This window comes from Dermacentor variabilis, chromosome 6, assembly GCF_050947875.1.
Source record: "Dermacentor variabilis isolate Ectoservices chromosome 6, ASM5094787v1, whole genome shotgun sequence".
Taxonomy (NCBI): Eukaryota; Metazoa; Arthropoda; class Arachnida; order Ixodida; family Ixodidae; genus Dermacentor; species Dermacentor variabilis.
The window spans coordinates 102,733,241-102,759,193 of record NC_134573.1 but is presented as its reverse complement, the minus strand read 5'-3'; the positions used below and the strand labels follow the sequence as shown (position 1 = coordinate 102,759,193).

Here is a 25,953-nt window from a genome sequence, read left to right as displayed (position 1 = left end):
TTACGCGGGAACTGAAGGAGTAGCAACGTCGAGCGCGCTCCTTCAGCCCACTGTTCTGCGTTGGGCGCATAAGAGAGAATGAAAGTTAATTATTACTGCACGCAAACGATACTCGCGGCTTGCCAAAGCTGAGAGACAAGACGCAAGACAAGGCGAATGCAGATAATAGCCCTGCGGGTCCATTAATGGCGTAAGGAAGCACATATAGGCACAAAAAAATCACCGTAAGAAATCATCTTGTGCAACTGGGCCAAACTCGCTCCTACTATTCGATGGCTACGATTACATGTACCCAGTAAAGTCGGCTCGAGTAGATTTGCTGGGCCAAAAATTAGTGATCGAGTTAATCAAGAGTATTAGGTTAGGGGACGCAAGCGGCTTTCGTTATACGCAAGAACTAGGGGCCACAGACCTGCGCATGCGTAGGGCCCTACGTCTGTGTCTGCGCATGCGCAGTACCGCCGCCCCTATTGGTTGCGTACGCAAGCCGCTTGCGTCCCCTAACCTAAAGCTCTCCTATGTAAACAGCATAGCGGGTTAGGCCGAGTGAGCTTCGAGCTGAGTTCGGTCAACCCGCCTACAAGGGTGTACTGTTAAAACTCTTCTTGTCAAGACGCATGTAAACGCGGTGGCGTCGGAGTGGGTCAGCCCGATTTCTGACTTGACCCGGTCGCGTCGAGTTGATGTAACCAAAGCTTGTGGAACCGGCGTCGCTCCGGTGTGCAGTGTCGGACAGCGTCTGCATGGAGGCGTGCCAGTTCGAGCGCATGAAAGACTACTGCAACAAGAAGATGGAGCCCGGAGCGCCGTGCGACGACCTGCGCGGCTATTGCGACGTCTTCCAGAAGTGCCGCCTGGTGGACGCCGAGGGACCGCTCGCCCGCCTGCACTGGCTCGTCTTTGGAGCACGCGGCCTGCACAACGAAATGGCGGTGAGGGCGGGGCAGCTGTGCGGGCACCAGTGCGCCACGTATACGGCAGCACAGTGCACATCTTGAAGCGCCTTCTAGAGGAGCGCCGTTCGTGTGTAACCCCACAATTTCTTTTCTCTATAGACGATGTGAAACTCGAGCGTCTTCTCAGATTTGAATGCACAGCGTGGGTAGTGCATCGCGCCATTGCAGCCTCACGAATGCAGTCACTGCGAATGCTTAACGCGCTTTCTGGCAACGATTATTATGAGCCATGAAAACAGAATTAAGCTATGCGGACGTGAAAAACGAATGTCGTTTGCGGCTTAATGCTGGTGCCAAGACGGCGTATTCTGGTGCCGTGATTTCATCACGATGTCATCAGGACACTGGTCCCGTTATAGTTAGAAATACACATTCTGATAACCGAAGCTCATTGCTTTTCACCCCCCCCCTCCCTCCGTCTTAATTAGGCTAACATTCAAACACGCTTTTTGCGCCATCTATTTCACCGCTCTCAGTCGATAGCATACCGGAATGGTTATGTCAGAATAAGTTTGGTGTATGTGTTGATTCTGTGAGTTTTTCGGAATAGTAGTACAGCATATTAGACAATAGTGAACGCCTCTGTTTTATATCATGTATGCTGTACGCAATACGATCATTTAATCAAAGGCTGACGATTATGCGGTACTACCTATTATGTCGTCGTCTTCGTGCGCATACGTGCAAAATTATGGTAGGAAGAGAAGTATGCGAAAGGTAACATGGTATAACTACATTGTTTTGAGCGTTCCACAGCACATTCGCACGTTTGGATAGTCTCGGTTGATTATGGTGATCTACCGCCCGTACATGTTAACCCAGCCTGAATGTAAGGTATGTAGGAGGAGTCCTTGAGCATCTGAGCACTTTCTGTGCAATATTTTCACCAGAAACCGAACAGGTCATGAAGCTTTTCCATTGTAGCATCGAGGTGCATCCTTAAGATTTGCAAACGCTGCTTTCGCCACTCATTTTAGTTGTAATGTGACGTACGTCAGCCAACAATAGCGTCAGTTCGTAGTGATTGCAAGGTCCCGTCAGTTCATACAACGCGAGGGGCTCTCAAACAGCCACGTCATCGGTCCCACTGATGATTTCGGTGTTTCAAGAGTTTCACCACGCGACTGATGATCTGTGCCTGAGGTCCCACCGTATGCAGCTGCCTCGCAGCTCCCTTCGCTGGCAAGGCACCTAGAATCTTAATTATTGTCAGACAGGACAACAAAACTAGGTGAAAATTACACAATGTTCATACACGGACTCGTTACGGGTAAATGGCCAGAGTTACCTGCGCACTCTCATATCAATCTAATGATGGCGATAATCGTCAACTACGGCTCGTGCCTGCTACATGGGTGATGCGAAGAAAACATACTACGAATGAATTCTGTAAGCAGTAATAAATGGATGAATAATTTGTACTGGTGAGGTCACACTAACTCTTTCTAAGCCTACGAAAGATAATAACAAAATGGCGCAGTCTTATGCAATTCGGTGTACAAATAAACTGAACCATGTCAGCTCACCTCCTCCTCATATTCAGGGAAATCTGCTCAGAACAATATAGTATAACACAACGTCGAATGTTCAGTGCCAAACTGGTCGCGTCAAACCTGTTCGTATAAATGGCAAATTCTTCAAATGCCCGCGTGCGGGGCAAACATGTAGGGGGAAGTGTTTCCGGTGCTCAATGTGTCTACCCGTTGCAGCAATACTGGTACCTCACGCTGTTGGCCGTCGCGCTGGGCAGCGGGGCCACGGCACTGTTCATCAAGCTGTGTGCCGTGCATACGCCCAGCAGCAACCCGCACCTCAAGGGCCCGCGCAGCTTCGTCGAAACCTTGCGCCGACCCACAAGTTTGCTTCGCACGTGACCGTCCCCTGGCGCCTATGACTATGACTGTGACTAGTCCCAGCTATGACTATGTTTCGCATCTGCGGATTGATGGCTCGAATTACGCATGCTGATAACTACGCGTTATCTTGGTTGTTGTCTCGTTTGTTTTCTGCCAATCTCTGTGTATGGTTCAACGTCGCACTCGAATCAATGTGCGTCGCAACGACATAGCTTCAAAATTACTGCTGACCTCAGATACGAAGGAACGCACCACGAACACAATAAACACTTAGGATTCGTCAAATGTAATAATAATAATAATAATATTTGGGGTTTTACGTGCCAAAACCACTTTCTGATTATGAGGCACGCCGTAGTAGAGGACTCCGGAAATTTTGACCACCTGGGGTTCTTTAACGTGCACCTAAATCTAAGCACACGGGTGTTTTCGCATTTCGCCCCCATCGAAATGCGGCCGCCGTGGCCGGGATTCGATCCCGCGACCTCGTGCTCAGCAGCCCAACACCATAGCCACTGAGCAACCACGGCGGGTATTCGTCAAATGTGAATGACCTGGAACGCTTCTGTGGAAAGCAAAGGAACAATTTAAAGGAGAAACATGATCAAGAAAGCGTGACAAATTACAACACCAATTTACTCTTTTGACAGATCAAACCGCAAAGGGGAACAAACGAATTATGAGCGTTGCGACAACATTAGAAGCTCAGGTGGAATTTGTATTCTCCGGCTATGAAGCTAGTTTAGAATTTTGCAGAAAGATGAGGCATAGTTGAAGCAACAAGTACGCCTCGATGATGTTATAATGTTTTGAGAGCACGCGCGATGCATCGGAACTTTATGAACAATTTTCTAACGACCCCCCCCCCAAGCTAGAATTTATGGAAATAAAATATGCTAATGACAGGAAAGCCTCGCGGGCTGATATTCGCGTACCACCCGGTAAAAAAGAAACTTTAATGGGCTAGTTGATTGCTGGCTTGATTGAACATGGTTACAACGGAATGTTTTGAGGACAGGACAGAGAAATCGGACACAGGACAAAAGACGAGACATAGAAAGATAGGCGAATGTCCTCTATGCTTTCTTTCTTTGTACTCTCCTCAAAACACACCGTTATAATCATGTTCCACCCGGTGAAGCTAAGACAATGGTCTCAAGCAGAGGCAATGTCTCTAGCAAACAGGGGGTCGGATGAGACTGCAGATAATCTGGACACCTGTGTCTGCCGCTATCGCTGAGAGGAAATGACCTGAGATGATGTAAAACGATGGACAATTTCGGTAAAGTTATACTCGAATGCAAACATGGTGAATGCGACACAGTTTCAAGGTAGAAACTGATAGATATTGATGGAACAATACGGCTGCTTAAAAAAAAAAAAAAAGCGAAGACGGTTTTGAACGTTTGGCAGCAATGAGCTTGCCGCCTCCAAGAAACTTCTCACAACCAGAAAACAACTAGAAACATCAATCTATTCTGGCGAAAAAAAGAACGTCTTGAATTTAACTCGACGTAGGAAATGTGCCTTTGTACGTTTCCTAATAAAATGAACGTTTATCACGCTTAATGCACAGATAATTTTAATTTTTATGTAGCATACGGCAAAATAATTTGTACATCCGTGATCACCTGCAGATGAAGATTGTTGTTAAAGTATGGCCATCATACCCTGCCAGGAAGCCCGGCACGATACAATGGTCTATATGCTTCCGCGATGGATAGGTGAAGAGCATGATGTGGCCATGATTGCGTGTAAATGAAAGCACGCCGTCGAGAGACCAGCATGGAATAACAATCGTAGGAATTCTAGACATTCGTACAATGTTCACTTTGAAATACAATACAAACTCTGTTCACTCAAGTTCACAAACGCTATAACCAAGTAAGTTATACCAAGACCTAAATTCTAAAAAAATCTTCTCTTTTAGAAAGGAGCGGCAGTGAGTGAAGAATAAGCAATATCATCGCCATATTGAGTTGTCACTCTGGTGGCAGTATACATGCGAAACCAGCTATGAACTGCAAATAAAGGACACATCTGTTCCAACCTTTAAATGTGAACGCGCATGAGCTGAAATAGAGAGAACTACAAAAGAATGCTTCTCTTTCAAGTTCTAAGGTAACTAAGACAATATTGTAGCGGAGGAATGAAGTAGAGCAAGATTCTAGGCCTATCTACCTAATGAGTACATATTATAGTCAATAGCTGTCCTCATCAGCTAAAGTGCGTCAGCTATAAGTGAACGTAACAAAAGTGTTAAGTGTCAGTGAAGGTCGAGCTTGCGTCAATCCCATTGTTACTCCTCTCAACACCAATGACACATACCTATTATGGTGAATAGTTGTTTCCATTTGTTTTTGCTTGCTTGCTCTGCTCTGCTCTGCTCCGCTCCGCTCTTCGCTTTTCTGCTATGCTTTGCTTCTAACAAGAAGGGCCCGCAGGCCCAGGGAAAGCAAAGAGGAATTATAATAGAGCAAGTAAGCCAGCGGCACCTATGTAGTCCAGGAGGTTCCGCGCGCCGAAGTTGAAGCTCGCCCATGTCCTCTGGGCCCGATACCCTTATCTCCGCCAGGAAAGGCAGTGTTCGCAAACCGTCAGTGTCCGCTTTGCCTGTCACTACGGCGAGGACCACCATATTGACAGCGCATCCAGTCCATATATGCGCGTACTGCGCAGCATTTTCTGTAGCTGGGACAAATCTGCGGAAACCCAGACGGCGCACGGTGCAAGCAGCACTCGCGTGCCTGCGCGGATCCTGGACTTCATGGCCAGAGGTGTTGCCAAGGATCCATGGGAAGAACGTGACCTCGCAAGTTCTCTGACACAGATGCCCGATCAGCCTCTTCATGGACAGTTATGTTACCTTGCGCAGACCCCTGACGCGAAACTCAGTCGGTTATGACTGTGCATGTGAAGTGGTTTCGACTAAGAATATGGCAGTGCGCGCAAGAAAGTGGTAGTGCGGTTGTGTGATGTGCTCTAATGATACAGTAGTGTCAAAAGCATCAGTCTACAATTCCAGAAGCATTCGAATTAGGTTCATGAAACTCTTGAAGGAAAGGCAGTCTTGTATACATATATATATAATCAACCGAATGTAACTTCTTCCTCTGCCGATGGCGGTTTTGTCCAAACCGGACGCAGCAGTTTTATTTTCATTCTCATCGGTTAAAAAGTAAAAAGATTATCAGCATTATTTGTTTATATATATATCTGAAATTTGACATTACCAATGTTCAAAGTGTCGAATTCTTTTACTATGATTATGACTGTGCTAAATATATCCCTTCACTATCCTCTCTTCAATTTTTTTCTTTTTTTTCTCTTGTTCCTTCCGCTCGATTCATGGTCAATCACCCAGAGTGGGTTGTGCATTTCAGTAAGGAACAACCAACCAACAAAACTCGATGGCTCTGTTCGGTTCGTTAAAATGAGGCAGTGTCAAGATCCGTCATCTCTGCATACACATGTTGTTGTTGTTGTTGTTGTCGTAGTCGTCGCCTCAATACATGGCTCGTATCCACGAGGCTCATTGGCCACACTCTACATAATGAAACGAACACCCAACAACATACGAAAAGGGATAAAGTCGAACATTTAGAACGAATCATTTGGCGATTGGGCTGATGACACCGATTGTTTGAGTACCTATGCACAAACTAAGCAAATAAAAATAAAATTAAACTGAGAAGCTAAAGAAAAATAATAAAAATAAAATTAAATGTCCCCCGTCCATCGAAGAAGTATAAGAAGAAGAAGACCTGGACGCAGGGACGGTGCTGTTGCGTTGCAAGAGACCAACAACAACGTAAAAAATCATGGTCGACGTGAACCGAGCCGTGCGAGTCCTCGGCTGCAACTTGCTGAAGGGTCTGTTCTCCCGCTGCGGCAGTGGCGAGAACCTGCTGGTGTCGCCGTATGCCGCCATGGTGACACTGTCGCTGCTTACCGCAGGGGCGCAGGAAGACACCGAGCAGGAGCTCGCCGAAGCTCTACAGGTACTACGCACTAAACCAGATTAGCTGTCTGTCACAGCGTACACGATAATAAATCGGAATATACCGGTGCGTTCAGATGGGTGCGTACCACAAAACGTTAACAGCCGTATTCAAACACACCTGCAGCCAACAAGAAATCCAAGAAGCGGTGCCGTGTTATCAGTATCGATGATCATAGGTGTTCCGATGGTCTTATGTTGTAGTGAATGTGTACTTAAATCAACATGCCAAGCCCCATATCCTCAAAACTTGACCCCGCGAACACACTCATAATTAGGGTAGTCACCGAGTCCTGGTCCCCATTGAACAAAACGCCACATAACTCTAATAATCCGCCCAAAAGTGGCAGTGTCAGGTGGAAAATTTCACTGTTGTTACAGCGATAACATGACCAAAAGGGTTTATAGTAGGCGACATTTATCAGCCTGAGATAACGCCGACACTTCTACCACGGTAGCGACATTAAAATGCACAGCGTATACACCAAGTTGCGGGGCCGCCCTAAGGCGTGGAAGAAAACTCAACGTCCAAGCTTTAGCTCTGAGTTATTCTGTACTAGTTGCTGAGTACTGTGCTGCATATGCTTTCACTCGTGTGTCCACTCCTGCAGACGACCCTTCCATTACTGATCTCTTAGCTGATAATCTCGATGCGTTTTGCTCTCTGTCAGACAGACAGGACGTAAACTGCCTTGTTAATTACTTTGAGGATCTGGTCGAGTCACGTATCCAACGATTTGTGCCCGTTAAAACTAAGAAAATTCATGCTAATTTTCTCTGGACGACTCGCGACATCTTGCATTTATCTGCCGGGTACAGCCCGACAAGCCTTCATGGCTTGGGCTGACCGGTTTCTGAATTTTTACTATTTTCATGAAATAAAGGATATTATTATTATTATTATTATTATTATTATTATTATTATTATTATTATTATTATTATTATCATCATCATCATCATCTGGTCGGGTCTGTAAGTTTACGTGTTCTAAACGAATCAACCATCCTATAACCCTCGACTGGTGTCACGAGGCAAAAAAATGTACTTAATTTCAAATTGTGAACGGCCAAGGATTGCTTTTTTTCGCGTTCAACAAGAACTAATCCCTCTTAAATTTTATACTTCTAGTTTACCTCACGATGCTTCACTCACTCCATTTTAAAATAATAATAACGTCATCAGTGATCTGTAAGTAATATCGGATGCTTTCAATAAGTATTTTCAGTCCGTATTTATACCCGACAACGATTTCATTCCTTCTCTCACCAATATAGTTTCTTCTGGAGCAATCAGTGACACTGACATAAACAATGAAAGCATTCTTAACCTCGTATGAAACTTTGATACCAAGAAATGGACCCGTCTGGACGGTATACACAATGCATTCTTGGTTCGATATTCCTTGTGGTCATCAAGATATGTGACAGTCGTATTCAACAAACCTTTGTCATCAGCCACTGTTCGTTCCTCGTGGAAGTTAGCTAAAGTGTTTCCTCTTTATAAATCCAATTATAAACAGTCTTTGTCGAACTACAGACCGATTTCAATAACATCACAGTCATGCAGAATCTTAGAACATGCCATTAACAAACACATAGTGCTTTTCCTGCAACTACATAATATGCTATCTAACATACAACATGGGTTTAGGCGCGGTTTCAGTACGACAGTGCAGTTAGTTGAGTTTGCGCATGACATTTTCCTTAACCTTGATGTTGGCAACCAGGTTGGCGCTATCTTATAGACTTGTCTGAAGCATTTGACACTATTACGTTCTAATTTCTTGCTGAACCTAACGCTGTACTTAATAATCATCAACTAGTTAACTGGATCTCAAGCTTTCTTGCACTTCGCTCCCAATTTGTTTCTTACAGCCCGACCGACTCTACTGCTATATAGGTGACATCTGCAGTACCCAAAGGCTCCGTTCTTGGGCCCACTGCTTTTTTCAATCTGCATAAATGATTTGCCTCAGCATCTCTTCTAACATTGTTTCTAATGCCGATGTTTGTGTTTTATATGCAGTTATTAGCTGTTCTAATGATCATTACCGCCTCTAGCAGTCATTTGCTAGGTTTTGCACTTAGTGCAACACTTGGCAAATGAACATTAACTTTCGTAAAACCGTCCTTATCTCCTTCTGTAAAAAATCGTTTCCGTCTCTTTTTCATTCAATAACCACGCTTTGTTTAGGGTGTCTGAGTATAAGTATCTCTGTGTCATTTTTACGCATAGTATGTCTCACACCAGATTGATTACATTTGTAACAAGCTCTACAAAATAAAGGTTACCTACGTCGTACACTATCCAACTCTCCAAAAGATACTAAGCTACTGCTATATGAATCGCTAATCCGTCCTGTTGTTGACTACGCATCAGTTGTTTGGAACCCTTATAAGCAGTGTGAGATTGACAGGCTAGAAGCAAATCAGAAAAGAAACTAAGATATATATGTCATCGTTATGATCGTGACTTTTCACCCTCTTCTGCACTTCGTTCCTTGAATTTGATTGCGCTTTATTGACATCGCCGCATATCATCATTAGATTTCTTCCACAGCGTCACCAACTCTTCCATTGAACTTTCAAAAAACAACTATACCAATCTCCCACCAGAGTCATCAGCGAAAGAACATCACAACTTAAACTTGATGCCCTACTTTGCATGCCCCACTAATATGTTTAAATTCAGCTCTTTCCCACGTTCTAAGTAGACTGGGATTCCTTACCTGGGTCTATTCGCTCATGCCCATCTCGAAGTTCTGTATCTGCCATCCAAGATGCATGGTCTTAGCACATTACCCTCATCGTTGTATCGTATTTTGCGGTGCATAATTTCCCTCTGTTAACCCACTCCTGCTATACTGCTTGTTGCGCCGCAGTATGCACAAATAAATAAATAAATAAATAAATAAATAAATGTTTCCTTCTTGGCTGTGTGGTACAAAAGAACTTGATCTTTACAGCATTAATTCATGGTGGTCAGAACTGCACTTTAACACAATAGGAAAGACTGATGGGCTAGTTGAATGGCATCAGTGTGATGTGAACTTTACACACAGGAATTAAGCCTTTGTTGATTAATACACGATTCCTGTCCAAGGATGCTGATCATCTGATCAGGGAAATCGTAGAATCTTTTGATATTAACAAAAGAAGTGATAATTGCTTCAGTCGCCCGTCTGTATTTTTGTCAGAAAATGAAATCATGTTTCTTTTCGACAGTGGTCTGTGACACATGGATTGCCTGTTATTCCGTTAGTGCCCTTACAGCGTTCCTTTTGTTGTGCGATGACATATATCTCGGTCACGTGCAGGAAAATCCTCAAATGCTAGTAGCGCCACGTCTATATCTTTCTGTCGCCTTGTGTGTTCAGTTTGCGCTACACAGTTCATGAACTTTTACGCAGTTGTATCGTGAGAAGCGTTAGGGTTGAGTCATGCACAAAGATACTATTGAGCTTCATCTCCACGTGCTTAGTGCAGCGCCTGAGCAAATAGGGGTCAACGGTATTTCAGATGCCCGCCTTTCACCCAATAGATTTCTTTTTACCGTCACGGTGTATTAACTGCAGCAGTAAAGAAGCTGAATGTTCTACAAGCAAGCCTACGTAATGCTGTCGAGCACTGCAGTGAAGTTTCATTTCAGCGTAATACGGTGCTGGTACGTACCCGAGCTACAATTCGAACACATCGCAAACATGATAATGTTCAAAATGTGTGAGATTTCTATGAGCAGCAATGCTTTGAACTGAGAGTTATTAACAAAATGCGCTCCTCGTTCAAAAAGTTCCTTTCAGACTTTCGTGGCAGGCTCGAGTCCGTGCGCGGCATTAACTGTTGAGGAAAGGCCTGCAGTACATTAAAAATTACAATCACGGATAAGTTTACGTACGCCCAACTCCGAAAACAATACATGATTCGAATGTAGCAACATATATGTATTTGTTTCAAGGCGAGCAATCATTGCAACCATTTATGAACCTAACGTCTGATATCACAAGTGCGCACTGCCATGCATTCATTCCATCCATTGTGCCTCACATTACATTCGAAGTGCTACAAAGGTGGCACATCCCAGCATGAACGCGGCCCTCTGCATACTTCAGCCGTACTTTAATTAAGTAGCCCATCGTAAACCGCACCTATTAATCTTTGCGACCACTTATCGACCTTTTCGCCCAGCGTCAGCTTTTGAGATGGTGCCGGAATATTGTCCAAAAAGAATGTGCGTCTACCGGCCGCATCAATGCGTAGACGGCGTGCCCTTTCTCCCTACGAGAATGCCGACGCCGAACCGCTTAGTATATGTATCGCTAGGGCCAAGAACCAGAGAATCAGCTCAATATTGAACACTTCGGAGACATGCGTCGCACTCCAACATAGGTACAACCCGTCGTCAATGCTTGCTGGCGGGACAAGATAGCATGTTTTCCAGAAAGCTGCTACTTCGGTGTGACAGGACAGCTCTTTTTTTTTTTTTAATGTGAAGCTTGTCTTGGCGAACATTTGCCACTTCGACAGTATACATCTATCTAGCCGCCTACGTTTCTGTGCTCTCATGGTCATTTCGTTAACTTGGAATGTACCAAAATTGGCATAGTATGACAAGAGCGTATGACGACCATAAATGATCGGCCATGACATGAATATCATGACATGGGTATCATGCAGGCCATGAAACAGCCGCCTACGTCTTGGTGCTCTCATGGTCGTTTCGTTAACTTGGTATATAGGCTTCCCGCACACTGCTTTGCATAACATCGATTCCCACAGGACGTGGTATCTGCCGGTTTCTTTTTCTTTTTTTCTTTCGAACAATGTTAACGCCTTGTCGAAGGACAACGAGTGCAGCGCCTAATGAAGAGAACAAGGACACGGAATAACAGTACGTACGTCATTCGTCCTACGGGCGTCCTGTTGCTCCTGTTCTGCGATGGTCATTCTCCTTCGGCAAGAGCGACTATAAGTAGCCCAAAACAAGATGCGGCTTGCGCAAGTATTGACTAGTACAGCGCCGATGGCAAGAAATAATTTGTCTCTACATTGTCACTCGCGCAAGCGCTCAGAAAGCTCGCCCCCCATGGCGGAACCCGCTTCGCGCAGGTGCGTCTGCCGCTGATACACGCCGCCATGCGCCGCACCATCCTGTTCCCCACAGGCGGCGGTCCCACGGCGGCGCAGGACAAACTGTTCTTCCGCATGGCCAACAGGTGGGGAGTAGCTTCCAGTCTCGATTACCTCGGCAGCCGCTTCGCAGTAAGAAGTTCTCTTCCGAAGCAGGCGCGCGTTCGTGCGTTCACGAAACGCATATTCATCGACAGCATGACCATGCGCCAAGAGTATGCGGCCCTAAACATGAAGCACTTTAAGAGCGCAACGAAATATGCGCCCTCGAAGACAAAAGAACTGACGCTGAGCATAAGTGAAGTCGTCCATTGGAGGCTGCAGACGCACAAATAGCAGCGTCCGCTACGAAATAGATGTAACTTCATACTTCCCGTTGGTAGGTTACTCATCTGTTCATGTCGCCAAGAAGCAAAGCAGTACGCACTTTTCTCGACGACAAAATCAGACATGTTGAACAGGCGCTGCCCTGTGTCTGTGCCAATACATAGACATCGTGGCTAAAGTCCGAAGTTTCAGTACTTTCCCGCTACCCGCGCGGATGGCAAACGTCGTCTGCTTTCTTAGCGAGACTAGGCAAACAGGCTCTATAAGGCACGTCGGTAATGAATTCAGGATAGAGGATTCAGATGACGGTCCGATTTGTGGTGTTACAAGCACGTGCACTACATTCCTGCGATCTGCATTCGCGCCATTTGAGAACAGCAGATAGACTGAATTTCTATTGTGGGCCTGTGACAAACGCGAGTCAAGGCCGCTGCATTGGGAACTTCTCTATTCTTCTGATAAAGGTTAGTGCTGCGGTATGCTACTAAGCCACTGAGAGTACGTATAAATTTTTCCTTCAATTTGTTTTGTTTTTCTCATGCCCCAACCACGTATAGGCGTCGGGATATAAAATGCCATTTCACGCTAGCGTTAAACAGGAAAGCCTTCTAGCAAACTATCTCTGCTGCTTCAGCGATGTTATTACTTATATCGTTTACAATGACACAATTGCTTCCAAGAGGAAAGTTCAGAGGGATCACAAAAATTAATGTTGTTTGCAAGTCGCCTATATCTCGAATGCGCCATGAGAATGCCCATCGCGCTTCAGTGAAGTAACATACTCTACGCCACGTCACGCAAAAGTGAATGTATGTCCGGACGGGATTGATAAATAAAGCCCAGGGACAGCGTTCTGTGCAGATAACTTCCTCATAAGCTTTCATTCTAGCCTGCAACAGAGTTCAGCGCTGTGTCCCATTTCACCTATGGGCACGAAGTTTCCACCGCCTCACCACTCTGTATTACAGGACATGAACGCACGACGTGAAGTATACGCCATCTTCAGATGTCGAAGTGTTCGTAACTCCACCCTTTCGCATGTAAGTGCGCCAAACAGAAAACGATGCCGCCGACGTCTGTTCACACTTTGGCGAGTCAGCGCTAAATCGCGTCTTGGGGGAAAAACAGCTCAAGGGCGAAATTGCGTCCCTGTGTCACTCTTTTCTATCTCATCCTTTACTTCCTCACATATTTACCCATAAGCCCGCCTTGTAATTCTCTGTATCTCAATTTCCCCTTGGCAAAATTTTTCATGTAATACCCCTTAGTGTAAGATGAGAGCATCTTTCCTCAGCTTCGCACAAAACGTGTTTCGCAAAGCGTTGCCTAGTATCAGGCGCGATGGGCTGTGCGCAGAGGCAGAGAGAAGCTCGAGGAGGCGTAAGGTTTTGTGGGCAGGGTAATAAACCAGATCTGTCAGAGCATGAGGAAGACTACACTGACATAAATTTCACTCTATGACTAAGCTACACTTTCAGTTGTCACCACCCCAACACAACGGAGCGGCCTTTACTGTTTAGGCATTTACTCATCGCGCTTTGGGCACCTTCCCACGCCCCCGTTTCGTAAGTGACGCTGCTAAATCCATCCATGCGGTATATGCTCAAGTCCGCATCTTCGGCTATCGGTGTCTAAATTATCATGCATTGCAAAGCGCTCACCAAATCAAGACACTCGAACTACTTATGAGCTGAAATCTGAAGGTATTATGGAATCCCATAGGCTCGGGCCAGAACATGATGAAAACAAAGAGAGACAAACGCCAGCCAGAATAAAATACCTTAGCAAGGTTAACGCCCCGGCCCCCACATGGGAGTCTTGTTCACGACGACACGCAAGATCGACTAAATAGTCGCTCACGTACAGTCAACCACAAAAGCTTACCGACGGCGGTATCCAGAAAAACGTTAAATGTGCGAGCAGCCTGTAACAGTAGCCAGTAAAACCGTACATCACACAACTGTTCTGATATACTAGCACAGCCTTGAAATGTGAATACTAGGCCGTGTTGTGAGGCTGCGCAAATATTCAGCTTTTGCTCAGATACCATGGTTTGCAAGCTCTTGTGGTCCACTGTACCTTGTATAACGTGGCCGAACCGCCTGGCGTATAGCGCGAAAAATCACCGTTGTTTCGGTCGAGTGTACGCTATACTTTGGTTGTGTAGCAACTCTAAATAATGACGCATGGTTCGATTTTCTTCCTTGGAAATTACACGTCTCTCTTCGTGGTTATTAAAAGGGCCTGAGGAATGGTCAATAAACACGTTCGATGACACGTGTTGCTTCTTGACGTCGTTTTGGCGCTGTTGCGGCTACTAGCCCATATGTTTTTAAAGTGGCCCTCACCAGGTTTGGGCACTGTAAGCAGGCAAGCGTGGTGCATAGATAACGCGCTGATAATCGTGTCTGGAAAGTGTAAGGCCGCTGCACGGAGCGAGAACAGCTCAAGCTTCAAAGGAATTCCCTTGCACCGTTCCTCTCGAGGGAGCTCCGTTTAATGCTCTCTCGCAATTGTCACACGCGTAAACGCCTCCGTGTCAGACGCACTGCCTGCAACATGATCGATTATGCCGCGTGACTTCGGCAGATCATCCAACGCAGAACGCGCAATGCCACCACAGGAAATGCGCCGGGAAGCAAGCAATGAAAAGGGAAAAAATGCAGCAGGTCCAACGAGTTGGAATCTATATACAGCGAAGCTCTGTGTGAGTGTACAGAGAGTCGACATGTGAGTAAACGTACGCAGGCACCAACGCATGCGCACACACAAACTTACACGCACGCACGCAGGCACGCACGCGCACACAAAAGCCCGGTCGCACACAAATTATACCGAGCCTTTTATTAAGCGGAGTTGCTGACTTTACTAGCGAGTACGACGGACGCCTTGAACATCATGCTTTCAGAGGCAGCATGCGCATACGTGCCGTAGCGCAATTCGAATCCATTCTATCCGCAAGGAGCGTTTGCGTCCTCATTACCATGCAGCCGCGGATGCACGGAAGCAAGCGCCTTCTGGTGGTGCTGCAAGGAACCCGGTGGCGCGCGCGCCACACGTGCTCCGGTGTGATTGGTTGGTTCATTCGGCAAATGAACATCCACGCCGCAGCTTCCAAGGTCACGAAAACCGGCGAGTTTCGCGAAGAAAAGCTTCGCTTATAAAGGAAGCGGCGCTCGTTACATGAACGTGCGTGGTTCCTCGGCTCCGGTCTGGGAGAACAAACAAACAAACAGACAGACAGACAGACAGACAGACAGACAGACAGACAGACAGACAGACAGACAGACAGACAGACAGACAGACAGACAGACAGACAGACAGACAGACAGACAGACAGACAGACAGAAAAAGAACTTTACTAATGGTCCTGAGAAACAGCGTTAGGGTACCTCCCTTTTCAAGGAGTCCCCGTAGCCGTCGCGGGTCGCACCCACGTCGGGGTAGAAAGATTGTGGTCCTCCGCCCTGTCGCAGGCCCTCTGGACAGCCCGTAGTTGCTCTGAGAGGTCGCCGCTTTTAAGGGCTGCCTCCCAGTCGGTTAGAGTGGTTAGCGATGAGCTGCGTAACGCAGGGCATTGCCAGAGCATATGGGATAAGGAGCAGTACGCCTCCCCACAGTCTGGACAGTGGGGTTCTACATTAGGCGCAAAATGACTGAATCGGCCCCTGGAGGGGAACGACCCCGTTTGTAGCATGCGAAATACCGACGATTGTGGTCTATTAAGTTTAGGGTGCGGTAGCGGAAAGGCCCGTCGAGCGAGTTGGTAATGTGCCAAGATTTCATGGAAGGTGAGAAGTGAATCCCTGTACAGTCCTAAGTCGCCGCCCGTGAGTCCACCTGAACTGCCGCGGTGTGTAAGACCTCGCGCACAGTCATGGGCCAACTCATTAGCGTTAACAACCTCAGAGTGCACATTCATTCTCATATGGGCCGGGAACCATTTGATGTTGTGAAAACCAGCAGCCCCATCGCTGCCGAGGATGGCCGCCGCCTCCTTTGAGATCGAGCCGGAGGCGAAAGCTCGGGCTGCAGATCTGGAGTCTGTAAATATATTTGGACGTAGAGGGTCCTTCAGTGCAATAGCTATACCAACCTGCTCGGCTACTGTTGCAGAAACCTAAAGGATTGTCGCTTGTGGACGCTATGGTCGAGACTAAAGGAGACTGTGTCTATGTTGGTGTAGCGAACCTCGCCTTCCGGTCGCATGGCGATGGGACGTTTAAAGTTTTCCTACATGTCCTGTAATAATGAACAGATATGACAACATTATTGGAATAAAACGCTCTCTCGACGGCACTCTCACAAGTTCCAGTGCCTGAGTGTAATTTCCTTTGGACGTGCTGAGGGCTCTTGAGGCGCGCTTTTATTTCTTTACCCCCCGCGCTGGCTTAGCGACTGTGATGTTGAGCTGCTGAACAGGTGCTAAACACGAAGTTGCGTGATCAAATTCCGGCCGGGGCAGCCGCATTTCGATGGAGGCTAAATGCAAAGAACGCCCGTGTCCCATGCATTGGTGGAACGGCAGTGATCCTCAGCTGGTGAAAATTAACAACCACGGAGCGCCTCATAATCAGAGTGAGAAGAAAGGGGGTTAGCCGAGGGGCCCGATTTTTATTAGTCATATCATGAAAAGCCAACAAACACTGACACTAAGGACAACATAGGGGAAATTACTTGTGCTTAATAAATCAAATAAAAGAACGATAAATTAATGTAAATTCAAGTGGATGAAAAAACAACTTACCGCAGGTGGGAACCGAACCCACGCGAAATGCGAAGTTTGTGGGTTCGGTTCCCACCTGCGGCAAGTTGTTTTTTCATCCACTTTAATTTCCATCAATTTGTCGTTTCTTTATTTCATTTATTAAGCACAAGTAATTTCCTCTATGTTGTCCTTGGTATCAGTGCTTGTTGGCTTTTCATGATATCATAATCAGAGCGTAGTTTAGGCACGTAAGACCCCAGAATTTAGTAATGAACGATCGTTCGTCCGCCAAATGCCGGCGCAGAGTGCTGGTGGGCTCGGCGCTGTCGCTGAACGACTCCTACTGCAAGATCGGCAGTCGCGTGTACGGCACGACCGTCGAGGAAGCGGACTTCGCCGACGATGCCGACGGCGAGCGCCACAGGGTCAACGAGTGGGCGAAGAACAACGCGGGCATCGCCGGAGACGTGCTCGGCGCCGACTGTACGTTGGCCGCCGACACGGGAATCGTGCTGCTCAGCGCCGCGGCCGTACGAGCTGCCTCGTGGCAGCAGCCCGTCACTGCCAAGGTTTGTCGCTCTTATGCCTCACGCCGCAAGTGCGATGCGGGCTCGCCGGTGTTTTCATCGCGACGGCAATCAGCGTACACGTGCGCCACTTCAGGGTGTCGCTACTTTCACCGATGCATGCTCCACCGCTGTGGGTGCCCCGGCGCCGAGCAGACAATACACCTTCACAGTTACCACTCAAATTAAAGAAAAAAGGTTCCTAATGAACAGCGAGCGCTACGCATCAGGATACATGTAGTTACGAAGATTAAAGATGAAATAATGGGGTTTTGTGTGACAAAACCACGATGTTCGGAGGCACGACTCCGGATTAATTTTGACCACCTGGAGTTCTTTACCGGGCACCCAATCCTCGGTACACGGGCGCTTTCGCGCGTCGTCCCCTTTAAAAATGCGGCCACTGCGGCCGGCGTTTAATCCCACGACTTCGTGTTTAGAGTCCAACGCCTTAGCCGCTGAGCCGGCGGGTCATTTACCAAGATGCACCGAGAATTTATGGGTAGCAGTTCAAATATACCGTTACATCCAACATATCGTGGCTCTTCTACTGCTTCAAGCTTTTTACTACGATGACGATTATATGGACCCAAGAGGCGAATTCGTGATGTCGCCGTTGTCGTGCTCTCCTGCGATTGACGGCGCATGCGCCGCCGGCGCGTGATGCATTGGGGCTTCAGAGACAGCGCAATGCGTTTGACTTCAAAAGCAACGAAGCCAAGATTTTGATGTTTACAGACCTGCGGGCCTTACTCTGTGTAATAGTGTTAACATTATAATTTCAATGATTATGGCATACGTCCTAAAAAAAATTGACTGTCACTTACGTATTCTTACGTGATGTGGATGCGAAATCATTATGACTTCTTTAACTGATTTGTTACGTCCATGATACGTCACGACATATACATTGTCACGTGTGCTTCACAACTCTTCCTTAATCCAGTTTCATCCACGATACTCGTCTATATTCGGTGCTCTATTTGGTTTGTTTGTTTGTTTTCGCACGTGCGTGCAGCTGAGCCCGTTCGGCGAGGTACACGCGACACTGATGCTGGAAACGCGTGCCGTGTACGGCTACGCTTGGCTGGAGGAACTGTCGCTGCAGGCCGTGGACGTGCCCTTCTCGTGCGAGGCCTTCTCGGCCACCGTGCTACTGCCCACCGGCTCGAAAAGCCTCGAGGATCTCTGTGACAGCCTCACCGCCGAGGTGCGCTCGGAGCCCTCGCGATGCGCACATGGGCACACGAGGAATCGTGATGGCCTGCTTTGTCAGTACAACTCTAGTTCTGCTAAGTTAGTTTAGGCTAGATTAGGTTAGGTTAGGATATATTAGCTTTGGTTAAGCCACCGCATGTGGCAGTGCAGAATTGAACTCTTTGACACCGAGTTTCGCTGAAGAGTTTCCCTCGTGGCAAAACGAAATTATACACGTATTACCGGGGTCTAACGTCCCTAATGCAATCGCGAGATTTTGAGAAACGCCATAACGGAAGGTTGTTGCTTAATGTCTACCACGAACCTTTTTTTTTTTTTAACGTGCGTCCAAAACAACACTCCAGCGTTTTTTTGTTTTTTTTTTTTGCATTCCGCCGTCGTCGAAATGCGGCCGCCGCGGTCCTGAATCGAAACCATGACCAGAAACTCAGCAGCAGAATTCCCAATTCGCTGAGCCCGCGGCTGCGAGTGCTCCGCAGCAAAAACAAAAAAAAATGTCGGAATCCTTCCGCACATTTCATGCGGAATTCAAACATCAAAGCTTTAATTCTGCGTGAAGTGGGCAGAAGGATTCAGAGAGAGAAACAACTATTACTTCTGAACAAAAATATACAGACGATAGTATTAGGTGCATGCGTTTGCGTGGCGCGCATGTCGGGGTCGACGCGCGCTCGTGCCTGTCTGGCGCCCGTGGTGGGTAAGGATTCTGCCTTCACGAGCGCAAATACTAACCAACGCGACGAAAAATTTTTACAGAAGAACTCGTCATTCGGTTGGCAAACGTTAAAGTGAAGATATAATGCGCCTCCTAGATTTCACCAAGAGAGAGAGAGAGAGAGAGAAGAATACAGGAAGGCAGGGATGTTAACCAGTCAATAGTCTGGTTGGCTACATCTACATACAAAACACTGGCTTTGAGTAGGAAGCGTTGCTTGATAACGTTAGCGCGGTTGCGCAAGGCGCCTCAAAAATATAATAATAAAAGTGCACCTGAAGGTAAGGAAGCTTATATCTGAGCAAAATGAGTTAAAGCCCGCTATACTAACATCCGGTACAAGATGCTGAACACTGCGCGGTTGGCTCTAATCTTCAGCTCTCCATTATACGACATCTCCGACAATCGGAGGTGTCTTCCCACGAACGTATTCCTTCCACACTAGTTATATTTGCAATGCATTGCCACATGTATTGGTCACACGAAAAACTAGCTTTCGCCGTCGACTTGGCGAAGTGCATGTATCACGAGTATCATGTATACACAGCGCTGTGTATGTCGTCTGTCGCTGTCCTTGTCCTTCGCGCTGTACGTTATTTTTGATCAGGAACGTGGTTTGTGTTTAGTATGTGGCGTTCGCTTCCCCCCCCTCCCCCCCCCATATACAGCACACACAAACGCACCCCGTTCTCGCCTCCCACCGCAGGTACTCGAGCGCGTGTTCGCGGCCGTGCGCAGCGGTCGGCGCGCGGTGCGTCTCGAGCTGCCGGCGATCAACGCCGAGACGGCCTCGGACTTGAAGCCCGTGCTGCTCGAGATGGGCGTGCAACAGGCGTTCGAGGACGAGGCCGCCTTCCAGCGCATAACCTCCTCCTCGCCGGCGCGCGTCTCGTGGGTCATGCACAGGGCACGGCTCGACATCCAGGTACTGTTACGGCCTAAGCAAAGGATAAGTTTGTCGGATATTCTAGACCTTTGCGTCAACATCCACCGTAGCCAATCGCTAAAATGGCGTGTTACACTGCAGTTAAGGTGTATATGGCTAGCCGACTCGTCCGCCGTTCCGTCCGTCTGTCGGTCGCGTGTACGCCGAAAACTCCTCCGGCGCAACCCCATGCGCGTGCGCGGCAAAAGAAGAGAGAGAAAAGGAGGCGCGCGATTAGGTCAACACCAAGGACTGTTTACTCGGATCCCTGACGTCACGCTACTTGGTCCGAAATTTCTATTGACGAGGCTGGCCTGATGGAAGCGGTGGCGTCATAATCACTGTTGCCTACTCGAGAGCATCCCCATTAGATTCTATGCATCTATGGCAGTCGGGCCAGGTACCGTGACGTCATGGATCGGAGTGAAAAGGCTTTAATCTAGGTAGTGTTGGATTAGCTGCACCAGTAGCGATGTTGTTGCTCTCCGTCGCAGCCAGCGTGCGCGCAGCAGTTTCTCTCTGGCTCCGAAATGGGTAGGCCACACTTCATACGTGCTCCTGAGGTGCAGGCAGCTTTCGATCAGCAACGCCGCGAGCAGAACCGGGAACGAACTCGTCTACGCCGTGCCGACGCTGCAGCGCGGGCACAAGAACGGGCTCGTGCAGCCAAGCACAAGCAGCAGCAGATACCGAGGATCCGACAGCCTACCAAGCCGTAGTTTAATGAACCATCGGGACTAACTCAATGATAAACACCGTCGCCGCACGTTTCAGCTTCGCTGGTTAACGATCCGTACGCAGTGATTGGGCAGTTCTTTTTTTTTTTGTTCTCAAAGTATACGATTAGCCTTCCTCTTGAAAGCACGGACCTCCACTGCATCGATGCTGCAACACACTACTTCAATGCTACTTGATTTCATCACAATGGCATGCGCAAACGGACATCTTACTGACTTCCACGTTTAATCGTCAAGTTTGCCAGGGGAGCTATATCGTAAATGGTGGGGGAGGAGAAAACGAGAAAAAGCGAGCGACAATGAGCTCATTTATTTATTTATTTATTTATTTATTTATTTATTTATTTATTTATTTACCACAGCACCTCATCGGCATCGCAGTGGGACGAGGGGTACCACATATACACAACATTCGCAGGTGCGCTACAAGAAAGAAAATAAAAGTAAATAAACTCGAAAACAATTCCTGGCGAACACCACACACACACACACAGACATACACACACACACACACACACACACACACACACACACACATACACACACACACACACATATATATATATATATATATATATATATATATATATATATATATATATATATATATATTATTTATTTTATTTATTTATTTCATACTGCAGACCTAAAACAGGTCCAAGCAGGGTGGTTAAACACAACAATATTACAATGCATTCTTCAATCAAGTAAGGTGGTAAGACACAACAGTAATACAATGAGTCAAACAATTGAAACAGGCAACAACGAGTTATTCCAGTCTGTTATAGTTCGGGGAAAAAAAGAATACTTGAATACATCCGTCCGTGCAAAATAAGGTGTTAGTGAATTCGGATGATGGTGTCGAGTAAGCCTAGACGTTGTACTGAACAGATACGATGCAGGATTAATTGATAAGTCTCCATTACTAAGCATGGTAAGAAATCGAATTCTTAAGTGTTGCCTTCTCTGCTGAAGGACTTCGATGCCATTATCATGCATTATTCGTGAGGGGGAATCATAGCGAGAGAATTTAGAATATATGAATCGTACGGCTTTTTTCTGTACCCTTTCGAGACATTTAATATTTTGTTTAGTAAACGGGTCCCAAACAACACATGCATATTCAAGTTTAGGTCTAATTAATGAATAATAAGCAAGCAGTTTTACATTAGGTGGGGAATTTCTAAGTTTATGTCGCAAAAAGTATAATTTACGCAAGGCTGAAGAACAGATATTATCAATGTGTAAATTCCACGATAAGTTGTTAGTAATTGTGACGCCCAAATACTTATATTTTGTTACTTCCTGCTAGGCCAACGAACCTAACGTGTAACTAAAGGTTAGTGGAGCTTTCTGACGAGTGAAGCGAAGAAAGACCGTCTTTTCAGCGTTAAGCCGCATTCCCCATGTTTTGCACCAATCAGTAATGCCAGCTAGAGAAGCATTTAAATCAGTTTGATCATTGGTTGAAGTGATTTCCCTAAAAAGCACACAGTCGTCAGCAAACAACCTAATTTGCACGCTGGGATGGATTGAAGTAGTAATATCATTTATATAGAGTAAAAAGAGCAGCGGCCCTAGGACACTTCCTTGAGGAACTCCCGACGTGACCGGAAGACAGCCAGACTGTTGCTGATTAATTTCCACGAACTGGCGGCTATTTGTTAGGTAGTTTGTTATCCATGCGATTAATATATATAGTGTAATGATATTTTCGTGACGTGCATCGCTACTCACTTTATCAGACACTCATGTTCTCCACTTTATATATATATATATATATATATATATATATATATATATATATATATATATATATATATATATATATATATATATATATATATATATATACAGTATATACAGTATACAGATATATATATATATATATATATCATTACAGTAAAACACACGCAAAGGAAGATGAGAAAGTTAACGACATTAGTGATAAGGAAAGTTGCTACGAACTAAAAACAAGATTTGGACTAGCTCTGAGAGTGTAGCTTGGCTAGTCAGGCGTTTGTTTGTTTGTTTGTCTTTCCCTCCTTTATTATTTTTTGGAATTCGGACGTTTCTACCGCCTGCAATGATTAGCAGAACTTAATCGACCACTTCAGTCACGTGTCTTACGTTTTCTGCCACTAGCACGCGCGCATCGCGTTCTTGCCTGGTTCGTTTTGCACGAGTAGTTTTGGTTTTATACGCAAGGGCACCATACGGTGTCTCGCAAAAAGTGGCAGACGCTCTTGTCAACCCGTAAAGAGCCTGATTGCGCGTGACGGCGTGTACGGATCTTGAACGTGGGAACGTAGGCGTCCCCAGCTCTGTCGTCGAATCGTCGGCTGACGAAGAGTTCAACGGTGAAAGAAGGGCGAATGTCACCTCGACTCGCCTCCTCCTCAACCCAAACAGCGGGCGTCCGAAGCAATGAAGTAATAAACGAGAGTCGCAACGTCGTGAGCCGGATGTGCGGGACCACTTTTAAAAAAACCCAAAGTAGAGCAAAAGCAATGAACAGGTTCCGCGTGGTCTTCCCTTCTCATATTGCTAGGCAAAATGTTTCGTTTATATACTCGCTTGTCCTGGCCCCACTACTGCGCTCTAAGAATTCTTGCTTCTTTAATGTGGCTGTTTTGTCCCATGACTAACAGCCTCGCCATTAATGATGTAAAACGTTGAACTGTACACCACAGTGAGCGCAACTACACCTGCGATGAGAATAGATAAAAACCGTGTGCTAGTTCAGGTCTCATAGCCTTACCAAAATATCTGACGCTAGAGTTTTGCAGTGATAGCTATAAAGTTTATTCCGTGCAGTTTTCGTATCGTAATGTTCATGTGCCGCGAAAAGCTGTCAAGAAATAACATTTATTGTGCCGCTCCCAAAGGGTTAACCTTGCGCTTAATGGTTACGTGCCTTAGCCTTTGTACGAAGCAGTACCGTAAAGAGTGCAAAAATGGTTTACCGTGTGTGCACGCGGGAAGCCAAGGCGCTTCTTTGCCGAGCTCTAGAAGCAGGTTCACAAACCTCAGCCTGCAGAACACGATTCGACGTTGCCACTACGCTGTTCTCATGGTTCGTGTTATGCTTTGGGCGCCGTTAATCACAGAACGTCATTCGCTTCGCAGGTCAGCGACTCTCAGTCGGCGATCTCCATCGTGCCCGGCCAGTTCCAGGCAGGTGGCGGTAGCCCACTCGCGATGGCCCGTGCTGCGGCCTCGGAAATTCAGTTCCTGGTGAACAAGCCGTTTGTGCTGTGCGTGCGCAAGATGGACATTCTCCTGCTCCTCGCCTGCATCCAGAGCGTCCGGTGACTTCGCAGCGTGATGGCTGCTTCGTTCCAATGCGCCGCTGCTCGCGGCATAGCTACGGGTATTGCCCGGTGCCTTGTCTGATTCGTGATGTTTTTTTTTTGTTGTTGACACGTAAACTACTTTTATATTGCCGCAAATTTCACGGCGTTGATTGGCCTCCTCCTTGGAAAGCGCCCATCTTCAACTCATGCCAAGGGTGGGCTGCCCTCAATGCAACTGCGCTTGTGAGGTCGGAAGGATTAATTCAGTCCACTCTATTATGGCATGTTGGAATGCAGCCTAGGCTACTAGTGTCACTACAGCGGGCGCCAATTTGAACTTTAGTGTCACTGCGCGCGTACCTGGACCGCAGGGAGCATCATGCCGCACTTGAGTCTGATGCGTATGTTCATGTGTACGAACTGCAGTTTAGGAAGTCGAAAAGCACTACACAAAAAAAGTAAACGAAACCGACACGTCCGCACCAAGAACGCATATATTGTCCTTTAACCTACCTTGCGTTCTTTCAAGTCATTACGACATAATTCTTGTTCTTGGTGTATTTTATGTAAACAAGTGTTTGTTATTGCACATGTCTACTTCGTGAGCTAGAACCTGGGACTTCTCTCGGCATTGTAAGCATGTGCCTATTTAACATGTGCGTAACTTTTGCAAGTTCAAAGCATTTCACCTGCCTTCAAATGAAATTAACAGCTGTGTCATATTTGTGGAGAGACTCTCTGCCGGAAATATTTTTTTTTTGTCCGAAGCACCTCAACGTTTTAATGCGAAGCATTCTTTGCCTCATTCTTGGCACTTTGCGCGGTAGGTATGTGAATTCCTTTCTAACCTAGCTTCAAAAAAACATTAATGACCGATGTGGGAATCCAACCTCGATCGTCGATCACAGCAGACAGGTGCTCTAGCCATTACGCTACGACTTTTCTTCGCCCTTATTGCCAGCTTTTGCTCAGAATCCAGTCATATTAGAAATATTAAAAGTGAACGTGAAAAAAATATACATCATCTAAATCAGCCAATAATTGGTTGGCACTTGTAAATCTCTAGACCACGACCGCATGCATACTTCTCTCGTTCCAAAATCAGGCAGCTCTTTGAAACGCTCGGCACCTGCGGCCCGTACCACTTCGTCGTCTTGGCCACGGTGTAAGAATATTATGAGATTCTTATACCGTGGTCTTGGCTCGCGCTCTTAAACGCTGTGTTAGGCTGGACTATCTCCGGGACCGGCCCACTTACCTCAGTACTTTGTGTGATGATGTACCGACTTCATGAGCGCCAAAGTTAGTCATGTCGTTAGATTTCTTCGTCAGAGGTCAAATGGTCACCGTCGTTTTAACATACACCACGTGACGTCGCCATAGGTACGTACAACTGCATGACTCGTAGCCGCTTATGCTCGTCCACCACCTACGCGGAAACCAACAGTTGTCGTGTCATAAGCTCGCCTCGAACGGCCGGCGCAGTAATCGCGCCACATGTCGCCATGCGATAGTCTTCTAC

General features: G+C 46.6%; 2 protein-coding genes across 2 annotated transcripts in view; both read left to right on the top strand.

The window, feature by feature from the left end:
• LOC142584977 (disintegrin and metalloproteinase domain-containing protein 10 homolog) overlaps nt 1-3,094 on the top strand; it is a 35,771-nt gene extending 32,677 nt beyond the window's left edge. Inside the window, exons 9-10 of the mRNA XM_075695377.1 lie at nt 727-932; nt 2,666-3,094. Coding sequence (XP_075551492.1) covers nt 727-932; nt 2,666-2,830 — 371 coding nt within the window. The 3' untranslated portion in view covers nt 2,831-3,094. The remainder of the gene's footprint in view (nt 1-726; nt 933-2,665) is intronic.
• Nucleotides 3,095-6,600: 3,506 nt separating this feature from the next.
• Nucleotides 6,601-25,278, top strand: LOC142584303 (serpin I2-like). Its single transcript, XM_075694448.1, has 4 exons — nt 6,601-6,813; nt 18,559-18,750; nt 20,180-20,398; nt 24,265-25,278. The coding sequence occupies exons 1-4, from the start codon at nt 6,634-6,636 to the stop codon at nt 24,448-24,450; spliced, it is 777 nt and encodes a 258-aa protein (XP_075550563.1). The 5' UTR covers nt 6,601-6,633; the 3' UTR covers nt 24,451-25,278.
• The last annotated feature ends 675 nt before the right edge of the window (nt 25,279-25,953 follow it).